Raw genomic sequence first — 14723 nt, 5'->3', positions numbered from 1 at the left:
GGAGCACACAGAAACTCATTAACAAGAAATGCGCTCTTGTATTTTTTTTTTTTTTTAACATTTGCTAAGTTGGGTCAGAAAATCTGAATTTTTTTTTTTTTTTTAATACTCTAGGATGGGTGGTCACCCCACCTGACCTCCCCCCCCTTTTTTTTTTTAAACTTTATTTATTTATTTATTTTTGGCTGTGTTGGGTCTTCGTTTCTGTGCGAGGGCTTTCTCTAGTTGCGGCGAGCGGGGGCCACTCTTCATCGCAGTGTGCAGGCCTCTCACTGTCGCGGCCTCTCTTGTTGCGGAGCACACGCTCCAGACGCGCAGGCTCAGTAGTTGTGGCTCACGGGCCTAGTTGCTCCGTGGCATGTGGGATCTTCCCAGACCAGGGCTCGAACCCGTGTCTCCTGCATTGGCAGGCAGATTCTCAACCACTGCGCCACCAGGGAAGCCCAGAAAATCTGAATTTTTTGTCTTTTTGTCTTTTGTCTTTTTTTTGAGTGAAGTTTATGAGAAATTCCATGTTTTTCTTTTAAATTCAGTTGCTTTGAATATGCTCTCTGATTTCAGCTATAGTTCTCTCTGCAAATCCTCTGTAGATTCAGATCTAGACTCAGATTTGTCATTGCCTTCTCCATATCTTCCAGAGCTCCTTTGTCTAATTGTCCCCCATTAGAACAGTGATTTCATTTATTCTCTAAAATACTGTGTGCCTGGCTCAAAACTGGGCTTCCTGTCATGAACGCAGACGTTCCAAATGGCACCATTTACCGTAACAGGTGATGGAGCAAGTTCTACAGTCTATCTTGGAGGGCCTCATAATAATTTTCCACTCTCTGTTTATAGGCCCTTTTTCCTACCTGTTAGAGAAAATGTATCCTGCTGCTTCTAGAGCTGCCTCAGTTTGGGGGAATATAGTTGCTAGGAGAAGACAACATAGGCTTTGGTGTTGGGGATAGCTGGGCCAAGCAGCTCCTGCACCAGCTGCTGTGGGTGTCGCTGCTGTGGCCCACGCTGCCCCATTGGGTCTCACTTAACCTCTGCCAGAGACCCAGGCAAGGGGACAAGCAAGGCTCAGGGGCTGAGGATCAGGCTTTCCTCTGGGAGCAACCATTTCAGCCCTCTGTTCTCATTTTCCACCCATTACTTCAGAAGGATCTTATTCTGAGGTTTTAGGTCCAGGTGAAGCATTTTGAGTATGAGCTCTGAGGGAAGGGTGGTGGAGTAAGAGTCTTCACAGGGTAGCCACATAGGTCCTTTACCCACCAATTTCCAGGAATTGATCCTCAGCTTTAAATGTCTAGAAACTGAGTCTTTCAGAATACCTTAACCTCTGTAAGATGTATTGCAATCCAGGCCAGATCAGTCCTGGCACAAGGCCCGGCCCCTCACATGAGAGCCCTTATCTTGTGGTGGGCTACTTCTGCTTTCCAATGTCAGTCCATATTATCTTATTTAATTCTTAAACCAACCTTTTGGTATTATCCTCATTTTAGAGATATGAAAAGCCAGATCCTTATTAACACTTGCCTGGACTGCAGCAAGAATCCGCTAAAAAGTCTGCATCAAGTGTCTTCTGCATTCAGGCCATCTCGTAGTCTTCCTAAGACACAAATGTAATGGTGCTTCTCTCCTACTATTCTATGCTTTGCTCCAGTAGTTCCCCCATTGTTCTGAATAAAGGGCCATACCTTAGTATGGTATTTGAGGCTTTTTGATCCAACTGCTACTCATACACTCAAACATATGTACTCCCTAGGCCTTAAACACATTATTGATCCACATTCATGGTAATAGCTAACATATATTCACTCAAATGTGTGTATACTTTGTGTTCTGTGGTGGATGGTAAGGATTCTAATAAGATAAATAAGCTGAAGACCTACCCTGGGAAACTTAATAGTTCAGAGGAAATGTAAGTAATTATGCTGCAGGATTGGTAGATAATCGAGGATTGGGGTTATGAGAACTGAGAGTTGGATGCAGACTGGGATGGGAAGTATTCCTATTTATTCATTCTACTTCTTCTACCTTAAATGACCTTTCCTTTTTTACTTGAAGCATTGCTATTAATTCTTTGAAGGTCTGGCTCTAAACTAGGAAGCCAGATCAGTAGTCTTTTTAATTTCATAAGAAATGCTACTTAGGATGCAGTCACTGATAGGCCTGTATTCCTAGGCCTATCAAAAGTGCTTATTAGCACATGGCAGGTGCTCAGAATTGGATGGTTGGATGGGTGGGTGGATGGATGGATGATCAAGCATAAAAAATGTTCCTCATCTTGCCATCAAGGAACATGTAGTGTAGCTGTAAATATCCAGAAAGGCACTCTTGCTATGATTTCATAAGGTGTACTTTCAGTTAAGTCATTTTTTGCTTTATATGAGAGATCCTTTTAAGTGCCAAAAGTAACACTGTCAGGTGTGTACTCACTTCCCGTTTCTGGATTGGAACTATATTTGCTCTGGAAATTTTCCTTCAAACATTTAGGAGAAAAAAAATTGAAAGGTAACATTGTTCATGGATATTGATACATAAGAGCCTGAATGCAAAGCCTGATTCTGCAACTTACTAGCTCTGTGACCTTGGGTAAGTAACTAAGCCTTCCATGCTTGCTTTACCTGACCTCCCAAGTCTCTGCTTATGTAAAGTGGGGATAATAATAGACCTGTACCTCACATTATTGAGACTATTAAAGGAGTTAATTCATGTAAACTGCTCAGTACTCAATAACTGATGGATGTTATGGTAATTAAGTCACAATTTACAGGTATCTCTTCAGATTTTTATTTCTGTGAAGCTGATAACAAACATTTAAATTCTAGCCATAAGCTTTACACGTCAAATTTAAGCATTTAATATAAACTAAAACGACTTTGGGGACTTCCCTGGTGGTCCAGTGGGTAAGACTCCACACTCCCCGGGTTCCATCCCTGGTCGGGGAGGTAGATCCCACATGCATGCCGCAACGAAGATCCGGCACAGCCAAAATAAATAAATAAATAAATAGAGAGATAGACAAATAAATACATACATACATACATACGACTTTGATAATTCTGGAATCACGGTGGGTGACGGAGGCTTAAGGGCTTGTATACTATTCCCTTATGTATATTTTTGAAATTTTTCATGCTACAGTTTAAAATCAGAAATATATAAATATGAAAGAGCAAATAACATTTTTTCTAAATATAATAATTAAAATGTACTACATTATTTCTGGCAAACGTTATAATTTTATAAAATACTGTTTATTTCATTTGATGTTGAAATATTTATATATATATTATTAATGGGTGATAAAATGAAACATTCCTGAAATGGAAGGATTTTGCCTGTCTAAATATTTTTTCAAATGAGCTCTGTGATGCTTGAAGAGAAGTAATAACTAATCTATTTTACTTTATCTGGAAGAGATTTCCTTAGATAAGTGAATTTTTAACCTTAGCCATAAAGCTTCACAAATGTATATTTTCTGATGACAATAGTTTTTTGATGGCAATGTTTGTAAATTTTTTCAGACTTTAAATTGTGGTAAAATAGAACATAAAATTTACCATCTTAACCATTTGTAAGTGTACAATTCAATGGTATTACATATTGTTGTGCATACATACTGTTGTTCATCTGTCACCACCACCCATCTCTCTTCATCTTTCAAAACTGAAACTCTCTACCCATTAAACACTAACTCCCCATTCCCTTCCTCCCGCCTCCAGCCCATGGACACTACCATTCTGTTTTCTGTCTCTATGATTTTTACTACTTTAATTGCCTCATGTAAGTGGACTCATACAGTATTTGTCTTTTTGTAACTGACATTTCACAGCATAATGTCTTTAAAGTTCATCCATGTTTGTAGCATGTATCAGAATTTCCTTCCTTTTTAAGCCTGAATAATATTCCATTGTATATACATACCACATTTTGCTTTTCATCAGTTGATGGACACTTGGGTTGCTGCCACGTTTTAGCTACTGTGAATAATGCTACTATGGACATGGGTGTACAAATATGTCTTTGAGACCCTGCTTTTAGTTCTTTTGGGTATATAGCCAGAAGTTAAATTGCTGGATCATATAGTAAATCTATTTTTAATATTTTGAGGAACTTCTGTGCTGTTTGCCACAGTAGCCATTTCCACAGTGCACAGCAGTGCATGAAGTTTCCAGCTCTCCACATCCTTGCCCAACATTTGTTAGTTTCTGTTTCACTGATAATAGCCATCCTAATAGGTTTGAGGTGGTATCTCATTGCGGTTTTGATTTGCATTTCCCTAATGATTAGTGATGTTGTCTTTTTGTGTGCTTATCTGGCTAGTCATATATCTTCTTTGGAAAAATGTCTATTCAAGTCCTTTTCCCATTTTCTAATCAGGTTTTTTTGTTGTTGAGTTGTAGGAAATCTCTGTATATTCTGGATATTAATCCCTTATCAGATATATGATTTGCAAATATTTTCCCCCATTCTGTGGGTTTATAATTAATTCACTTTCAAAAACGAGGTTGACCAAAATAAAATTGAAGTTCCTTTCAGCTCCATGAGTCTGACTTCTCTGCCTTAATAAGTATGTTTAATGGAACATAATTTCACCTCAGTGAGTTGCTGCTATCATAAACATTCTTGTTCTGTGTCACTGGAATGAATAGGGTTTGTGGTACTGGGTGGAGGTCATCTGCCTCTGTGTTAGATGGCCCTAGAGAGACATATGAGCCTAGTTGGTGGCTTTCTAAACTCTCACTCTGATCTCATCTATTTGAAGATGCCTTCAAAAGGCAAAGGTCTCTTGCTAACTGCTTCTGATTTACTGTTCACAGTCTCTTTTTGTTTTGTTGTTCTTATTAGGTGTCCAAGGATAGAACTGAAGGTTACAATATCTGTGACTTTAGCCAAGTTACTAACCTCTCAGACTCATCAGTTTAAAAAAGCGGAGAGGAGTATTTGGAGAATTAAATGGGTTTAATACATATAAAGGCTCTAAGAACAGAGTTTGGCATATAGTAAACCCTCAATAAATGTTAGTTGTTATGTTAAGTAAAACATGTTTGGGTAATGAGAATGGGCATACGAAGTTGTATTCTTTTAACGTAGTTTTTTTCTTTTTTTTTTCTTTTTAAGCTTTATTTCTAGCTGCTCTGGAAATGTGAGATTTGGCTATAGAAGTGATCATTCATCCCACTTTGCCTCATTAGGCCTGGGCTGTACCCCTTTTCACTCTCAAGCATCCTGATTTGAATGATATGATTTGAATGATGTGGTCACCTTAGATTTGACAGAAATGAAATATTACTATAGTTTTGCATTTCTTTTTAATTATAATTGTTTTTCATATTCACATATGCCCCACATTCCTGTTCTTCTATAATTATCCATAAAAATCGGACTAAGTGGAAAGCATGTTTAAATTCCAAAGTCCAATTGCCTTTTTTTTCTCTGTACACTAACGTTTAATATAGAAGTAACCCCCCTCCCCATCCTCATTTTCCAAATCAATAAGTATTACAGCTTCACCGAATTTTAGGAACCCTATTTTGACGTAATTTATAGATGTTGCAATCCATACATTTCAGTTTAGGTTTATAAAAACTGAGACTCATAGAAGTTAAATGTAGCTTATCCTGTGTAAGTGGTAAATTAGTGACAAGAGGGAGAACTCTATCCCAGATAGCTGACACTCATTCTTCTCTCTACTGCCTAAAGTGTAACAAGTATTTTTATGCAAAGGTCAGAGTTTTCTAAAGTGTGTTCTGCAAGTCCATTCTTTTAATGCTCTGTGGGGCAAAGGGCCTCCTTTAGATTATGCTGAATACTTCCTCTTGGAGGTTCACAATGCCCCTTACCACTTTAAAGATGCGAAAAAGTTCTGAAGTAAAGAAAAGTAAAGCTTTGTTTAATACTGCATTTTCCAAACATTGCGAAAACTGTTTGGAAATGCTAGCCTAGGGATTTTGGGAGGAGAGAGAGGTTGATTTTTGGTTTTGAAATTTTTTTCATAGGGTTGTTAATTCTCTCTGTTGCATTCAGCATGATTTTTCTCCCTTAGTTGGGTCTACTACAATCACTGAAGCTTATTTTAAGCCAGTTGGATCCTCTGATTGAGATTGGTCATGTCAGCTATTAACAGAAGGAGATCCCCCAGAAAGGTGATTCTAGGAAAAGGGTTTATGAGCTCTCTAGGGCTATTTGCATCCTCTGGGCCTCTCCCAGTCCCATAGGCCCTCTCTTTCCCTTTCCTTTCCTGTCATATCATCCAAAGATTAGATTTCATCTTGTTCCGTGTAGGAGACAGACAAAGCTTGCCTGGAATGAAAACATCCCTGGAGAGGTAAGACTGTGACTGACTCTCACTTCCAGCATTTAAAGGCAGTGGATTTGATTAAGAAATAAATAACATCATACTGTGTTCCATTTGGCATGAGGTTTTGGTTACCTAAGAAATAAATTGTTCTCTGAGAATTTTGAGAGATACAACTTTAGTAACTTAGTCAGGGTTACCCCCAGGATTTGGAATTGGGGACACAGGGTGGACTTAAGGGTTGTATCTGATCCAGAAAAGATTCTCCCACCAAGTCTTTCCAAGGCCTATGTTTATTTTAGTATTAGAGCTCTAGTAGAAGATATTAATGTCACCCAAATCAGTTCATCTTGAAGGGGATTTCCATTGACTAGCAGCTACTGGGAAGAGACTCTGTCCCTGAGTCCCAAAGACATTTTTATTTGAAGCCACTTCACCAGAGTGAGACCCCAGCTGTCCCGGTGGTGCTAATTATAGTGGCAAATGGCCAAGCATCTGTATCTCAGCTGTGGCTTCTCTAGTGCTTGCTAGGTGTTCTTGTGTCTTCAGTGGGTCTGGTGATGTCTTCTAACCCTTTTATGGTTGCTTTAGAATATCTAATTGTGCTCATCATAAAATTGAGATTTTTTTTAAGGCATTTTTGGCATGGTTTAAATCTCAAACAGACCAATGTAATAATGTTTGGTGTCCCTGCAAACTGTACAAAATTCTCAGATGAAGATAGTTCTCATATATGTGTGTGCACGCATTTATGTGACAAAGTGAGAACAGTTAACTCTGTCCACTTCTATAGATGCTCTGACTTTTCTTCATCTGGAAGCAAGCCTCCATTCTTCCTTGGTTTGTTTCGACAGCATACTTTGTGCTATGTTAGTGGGTTTACTCTGCAGTCATTAGAAATCAAAAAGCAAAACAGAACAACAACAAAAAATGAAGCAACATGGAACTTCAAGAATTGAAGTTGGAAGAATGGGACTTCCTTCCTTAAAGAAGGAAGTGAGACGAGGACTACCATTAGAGTGACACTTTATTATTTATTTTTTTAACATCTTTATTGGAGTATAATTGCTTTACAATGGTGTGTTAGTTTCTGCTGTATAACAAAGTGAATCAGCTATACATAAACATACATCCCCATATCTCCTCCCTCTTGCGTCTCCCTCCCACCCTCCCCATCCCACCCCTCTAGGTGGTCACAAAGCACCGGGCTGATCTCCCTGTGCTATGCAGCTGCTTCCCACAGCTATCTATTTTACATTTGGTAGTGTATATATGTCCATGACACTCTCTCACTTCGTAGAGTGACACTTTAGAAACACTTTATCAGCACTTTCCACCATCCACCATTACTTCCAGATTTAAAGCTCATCTTTTTAATCTTTTTTTTTCTCATTTTGGTAAAGGCTTTTATTTTGCATGTTTTTATTCTGGATTTTTCTTAATATATTTCAAACTTTTTTTGAGAAAGGATTGCCTATGCTGTTTTTATGTTTTAAATACAAATCTTTAGTGACTGAGAATAGGATTTGACCTGTAAATGAGGCCACAGACTTGGCTTTCCAGGATCCTATTTTCTTTTCCTTTTTTTTAAAAAAATATTTAACTATGGTTGATTTACAATATTGTGTTAGTTTCAGGTGTACATCTTCAGTTTCTTTTCCATTATAGGTTATTACAAGATACTGAATATAGTTTCCTGTGATATACAGTAAATCCTTGTTGTTTATCTATTTTATATATAGTGGTGTGTATCTGTTAATCCCTTATCCCTCCCCTTCCCTTTTCCCCTTTGGTAACCATAAGTTTGTTTTCTGTGTCTGTGCATCTGTTTCTGGTTTGTAAATAAGTTGATTTGTATTGTTTTTTAGAGACCCTATTTTCTTTTAAAGAACCAGTAAAAATGCCTGATAGAACCTTGAAACTTTTTAAGGAGCTCAATTTGAAACCTAAGATTTATTACTTAGACTTACTGTTTTTTAAAGTTTGAACTGAAATTAACACAGGCACATTTAGTTTCCGTTTTATGAAAGTTGACAACATTCAAAGTGAATTACCAAAAAATTGCTTTTTCTACATTTTTAATATTTAAGAATAGAACACTGTGAATTTACGTACACTGAGCATCAGCCTTTAAGAAAACTGACTTTTCTGGAAGAAGTAATTTTCTTGATTAAACCCTCTGGATTCCTTGCTGGGTAGTTCTTAACAGAATGTACTGTCGGGCTTCCCTGGTGGCACAGTGGTTAAGAATCCGCCTGCCAATGCAGGGGACACGGGTTCAAGCCCTGGTCCGGGAAGATCCCACATGCCGTGGAGCAACTAAACCTGTGTGCTACAACTACTGAGCCTGCTCTCTAGAGCCCGCAAGCCACAACTACTGAGCCCTCGTGCCACAACTACTGAAGCCCGCGCACCTAGAGCCCGTGCTCCGCAACAAGAGAAGCCACCGCAATGAGAAGCCAGCGCAGCACAACGAAGAGTAGCCCCTGCTCGCTGCAACTAGAGAAGGCCCGTGTGCTGCAACTAGAGAAGGCCCGTGTGCAGCAACGAAGACCCAACGCAGCCAAAAATAATAATAATAAATAAAATAAATATTTCTTAAAAATCTAAAAAAAAAACCAGAACGTACTGTCACATCTCTTGCTGCCGTGCATCAGTAACATGCACTGAAGTAAAAAGTCTGTAATGTGCTGTGTTCTCCTAGGGTAGGTAGGTAAATTTCAAATAGGAAATTAAATTTGCTCATGTGAGCATACGATTTGATTGAAGTTACTGCTACTTTGCATAATATCTAATTAGTAGAAAGTTTCCCAGTTTTCTCTTGAACACTATAGGTAGATAATTCTATGCTTAGATAAACAAATTTCCACATATTTATAGTAGGAAAAGATTGAAGGAAAGCACAAATGTTGAGTGATTTTCTTAAACTTGAATTCCTAATGTTACACTGTGTAACAGAGATGAAAATAAATTCCGTGAATCTTGACATAGTTCTGTTTTCCAGCAGGTTTTTTGTGATGTGTGTGTGTGTGTGTTTAACTCTTATTTGTTAAAACGTTTCATCCTTCGTTATGAGGCCAGATTGACTGCCTACTGGTTGGTTTCCTAACAGTTCCAATAATAGATTTTAAATTGTGTTTTCTCTTAAGCCATTATTGCTTTTGGTCAAATAAATTTTATATATCTGGATGGTATAAATATTTTGAAGCATTCCTGTTAACACTCAGAGAATTTCTTCTCTTTGCGCTTATATCTTCTGCTTGCAGCTCTGAGAGTTAAGGTTCCGTGATGTAGAATTTATTCTATAATTGTTAAAATTATCTCTTAAACTGGTACTACCCTGTCCCTGTTAACTCATAATATCAGGTAAAAGAAAGTAGTGTTTTTATTTCAGGGCTTTATGGAGAGGAGAGATAAAAGTTTCTGTTTTTCTTTGTGTCTTCTCACTGTACTTATTATAACTTCTCTCAAAATTGCTATAGAACAAGTAGCCTAAAGATAATTTAGTTTGAACTGTCCACCTTTCCTTCCCCCTCTTTCAGTAAAATGCCTAATTACACAGATTAAGGATCAATTTAAACAATTTTATCTAAGGTAGAAAAACAACAAACCATTCAACTATCTGTTCTCTGTATGTCTGCATCAACATACATGCATTTGCACTACTGGTATCAAACACCTCTTAAGTGTTTGTAAATTGCTTAGAATGTTAGATTATATTGACTGGTGGTTGCTTCTAAGGAGTAAAAAATTTTTTTGAAAAGTTTCTTTTTAGTCTAAATACTTTTCCCTGTGATGTGAAATATTCTTTCTGTAACTATATTTAAATAAGTCTGATATGTTACTTTTTACTTTCTTAGAAAGTATATAATTGGTACCTTTTATGGCTCAAGATTGCAGATAGCACTGATTCATAGTTCAACTATTTGTTTACATTTTCTGAAATTTTTACATGTGAATTTGACAGCATGTCATTATTTGCAAATAAAAGCAGTTTTCAGTAGCTTGCTTTTTTTTTTAACTGTACAATTTGAGATACATTTGAAAAAATGAATAAAATTATTTTTGTTTCATATCAAGAAATGGATGAAAAGAGGCTACTGGATCCAGGGTTGAAAGTTCGTAAAGGCCTCTGGGATTATACTCTGAAGAACCAGCAGATGGAATGCCTGAGTGACTGAAGAAAATGGGTGCTAATGCATCTAACTATCCTCATTCATGTTCCCCGAGGGTAGGGGGAAATTCTCAAGCCCAGCAGACTTTTATAGGTAACTGTTTCAGTTCTTCTAATTTCATTTTCTTTTGTGAATATAAATAGAATCGGGTTTTCGGTGGTCTTTTTGGATTAAAAAAGGATTAAGCTATGGAAAAAGTTATTACAGATAATAATTCTGTAGCATCCAGATTTTTTCCCATCAAATGTAAATCTGGCTTACATGATTTTTATCCTAAGCAAGCTGCTACAGCACGGTTGAGCTTTTCTTTGGTTGTCTTAACCATAATTGCCAGTTACCCTAGGAAAACTGGGAATCTCCATTGGTGTGGAAATAGCAAAATGTTTCTTGTGTCTTGGTCCATTTCTTTTGCCCATACAAATGCAGCATTTTTTTACAATTAATAATCTGCTTTGTTAGTCCCTATTCTTTATTTAATATAAAAATGAGTTATTTGAACTCTTCAGTCTTCCTTTATGAAAACAGAAATCAGTTTTGTTTGAATGGTTCAGAAGTGTCTGTCTGTAAATATTTTTAGCACAAAATGCGTATTAAATTGAATGCTGAAAATGACTGTCATGAAAAAAGAGACAAGTTTTCATTTGTTTAATTTCCTTCTTAGGGACATCATCCTATTCTCAGCAAGGCTATGGTTGTGAATCAAAATTATATAGCCTTGACCATGGCCATGAGAAACCACAAGACAAAAAAAAGAGAACCTCTGGCCTTGCCACTCTCAAGAAGAAGTTTATCAAGCGTCGAAAATCTAATAGGTCTGCTGATCACGCCAAGCAGATGCGAGAACTCCTCTCTGGGTGGAATGTTCGAGATGTCAATGCATTAGTGGAGGAATATGAGGGAACTTCAGCCTTAAAGGAGCTTTCTCTACAAGCCAGTTTGGCTAGACCAGAAGCCCGGACATTGCAGAAAGATATGGCCGATCTTTATGAGTACAAGTATTGTACTGATGTAGACTTAATATTTCAAGAAACTTGTTTTCCTGTTCATCGTGCCATTTTGGCGGCAAGATGTCCATTTTTTAAAACACTACTTTCTTCCTCACCCGAGTATGGGGCAGAGATCATAATGGACATCAGTACAGCTGGTATAGATATGCCCATGTTTTCTGCGTTGTTACACTACCTTTATACGGGAGAGTTTGGAATGGAGGACTCAAGGTTTCAAAATGTTGATATCCTCGTTCAGCTTAGTGAAGAATTTGGGACACCAAATTCCCTTGATGTAGATATGCGTGGACTCTTTGATTACATGTGTTATTACGATGTCGTCCTTAGTTTTTCTTCAGACTCTGAACTGGTTGAAGCTTTTGGTGGAAATCAGAACTGTTTAGATGAAGAGCTCAAAGCTCATAAGGCTATTATTTCAGCACGGTCCCCATTTTTTCGAAATTTATTACAAAGGAGGATACGGACGGGTGAAGAAATCACAGACCGAACTTTAAGGACTCCCACAAGAATTATATTAGATGAGTCCATTATACCAAAAAAATATGCGAAAGTTATATTACACTGTATGTATACTGACGTGGTGGACCTCTCCGTTTTGCACTGTAGCCCCTCTGTGGGGAGTCTCAGTGAAGTTCAGGCTCTCGTCGCAGGGAAGCCAAACATGACTAGGGCAGAAGAAGCCATGGAACTTTACCACATAGCACTGTTCTTGGAATTTAACATGCTTGCACAAGGTATGAAATTCTGATTTTTAATCTTGATTTCTAGAATGACATATTTGTCTTCCAAATTGAAAACACAACCAATATGTTCCATGATTTCAGTGTCTGGGATGTAACAGGGTCAGTTTTTCAAATCTGTAGTTATGACATCTGAGACGGAATGAGGGTTAGTGTTAATGTGGCTCTTCATTTGGTATTAAAACCAAGCATTCAAAACTAATGACTAAGCAATAGATGAGACTTGAGGCTCTTTCTTCCCTAATGTAAGATGATAGGTGTGGGAATATATAATTACCCAGCTACCACCCACCTACACCCTGTCTGCTCTTGAGCTTTGAGCTAGCCCTGTTTCCCAGATTTCAAGGTTATTCTTGATCTAAGACTCCTTAGGTGACTTAGATTCTCATATTTACACCAGTGCCTTATTGATTCTTAAATATTTAGAATAAGAATGAAAGTTAATTACAGAAATGAAGATAGTCCCATTTGGATACAAATTAATTGAATCAAAGAATTGGGCAAGGTTTCTGACTTAAATTTTAAAATATTCTATATATTTTCAAGTTCAACTTGTACCTCAAGCAACAGTTTACAGGGCATAAGGCAGAGTTAGTGCTTAGACTCGTGCCTTCATTTAATTTAAACTAAAACTAAGTTAGAATGGCACATTTTTTGTGTTACAGGCAAATAAATACATGAAAGTTACATTAAAATAATTGTATATCTGTTGGTAAATGTTAGAATCTTAACATTTCAGAGCTGGAAAGAGATCTTCCATGGGAGAGCAAAGGGAATTTGCTGGCTTGACAGAATGCAGTCTTAGCTTTCTATGGCTGTATATTAAAAGAAAACAAGCTATATGACATGAAACTACTTGTGAAATTTAGCTGATGAGTGTTTGCTAAAAGAACACTACAAGTTGCCAATTACAAGAGAATGTTAATGGTTTGGGTAAAAGACATTAATTTAAATAAGGAAAGCTAAGCACATTTTTCTAACTTGAAAAAAATGTATGGCTAAATCAACAAATTAATAAGACTTTGAGAAATAAAAATAAAAGCCCCAGTTAAATAACAACGTCAGTGACAAAATGAGAGAGATTATCAGAAGATGTTATAAACATGAGTGAAAAAGTTTAGATTTCTGTTACGTAAAGAATCTTTTAAAATCTTATTTTACCATTACCTGTGTAGTAACAGTACTAATTTTGTTTTATTACCATAATCAAAATGTCATTAAAATATTTTCTTACTGGTTTAAAACAAAAATTATTAGTAATAGTAGACTATTAGACATCAGAATATAGGAAAATATGTCACAAAAATAACCTAGCAGCTTGACCTACCATTCTTTCATTCTGTAAAACCAAATTTATCAGAAAATGCCTCTACAGAAAAATTTAAAGGTTGCAACATTACCAAAAAGATATAATAATCTCTATTTTCTCAAAATGGCTTTACTTTTTTGACAAGTTTAAATAATAAGAAACCAAAATGTACTGTGTATACTTTACTGTTTTTAAAAATGGGAAAGCATCCCTTAATGTTTTTTTGTTTTGTTGCTGTTAAGTTTTTAATGGAAAGTAAAATGGTGAGCCAGTTCTCGGATCTTGGCTAATACTTGATCTAGAGTTCTTTTATGTTAAGTGAGTTAAATTTTATATATATATATAAATATATATTTTATATATATATATAATTTAGCTAGAAATTGTATTTTTTGGAGCACATTTAAAGCTATAAAACAACACTCCTTGCAGAACCTTAATTTTGGTTACTTAAAACAAGCAAACAAATATTCCCTTAAATTGGGTGTACATGACTCTCTGTTTCCTTTCATTATTCAAAATACAGAGTTTGGGTTATTTGGTGTTTTGTTTTTCGCACACCATGTAGGCCTTATCTTTCTCCCATACCCATTATACTGTTCATACTAGGGTTTATAGCAGACCATAACTTCAAGGTAATTTTTACCTATTCCCGTGGGAAGGAGAATATTTAGTCACTTGGAGAGGGATTTTATATCATAAAGCCTAAGACCTCAGGCTCTGGTACCAGACAGGCTGGATTTGAATCCTTTACTATTGTGTTTTAACTCGTTTGACCTTATAAGTCAACCCCTGTCTAAGCCCCTGTTTTCTCATTTGTAAAATAAGAATAGTAATGCTGTAAGGTAGGTTTATGAGGATTAAAGGAAATAATATATGTTAAGTGATCTGAATAGTGCCCAGTACATAGTAAGCATTCAATAAATGTTAGCTGCTAAATGATAATCATCACAACATACATTGTTCACTACCACAGTCTTTTCTGAAACTAACTTTTTAAGTTTTAAAAAATAATTTTATAATTATATTGACTAAACCGCATATTGAGAATAGTTTACAGATTTTTTTTTTAAGTAATTACTGTTGTTAAGATTTTCTTATAATTTTATCACTAGTGAGTTAATGCATACCACTTATCAAACTATCGTATCTGGCTGTTTGTCACTCAGCTCTCAGCCAGAGTTCTGCAAGCAGATTAAACCT

The 14723-nt window shown here is 36.6% G+C and overlaps 1 protein-coding gene across 2 annotated transcripts in view; it reads left to right on the top strand.

The window, feature by feature from the left end:
* The window catches only part of BTBD7 (BTB domain containing 7), an 85475-nt gene that overhangs the window by 24544 nt on the left and 46208 nt on the right, over nt 1-14723 (top strand). For both annotated transcript variants that reach the window (XM_057539163.1, XM_057539162.1), the window contains exons 2-3: nt 10370-10557; nt 11126-12205. In XM_057539163.1, the coding sequence (XP_057395146.1) occupies nt 10476-10557; nt 11126-12205 (1162 nt within the window). In that variant the 5' untranslated portion in view covers nt 10370-10475. The remainder of the gene's footprint in view (nt 1-10369; nt 10558-11125; nt 12206-14723) is intronic.

Source organism: Balaenoptera acutorostrata, assembly GCF_949987535.1.
Source record: "Balaenoptera acutorostrata chromosome 3 unlocalized genomic scaffold, mBalAcu1.1 SUPER_3_unloc_1, whole genome shotgun sequence".
NCBI lineage: Eukaryota > Metazoa > Chordata > Mammalia > Artiodactyla > Balaenopteridae > Balaenoptera > Balaenoptera acutorostrata.
The sequence above is the reverse complement of the archived record's forward strand: the minus strand, read 5'-3'. Positions and strand labels throughout refer to the sequence as shown.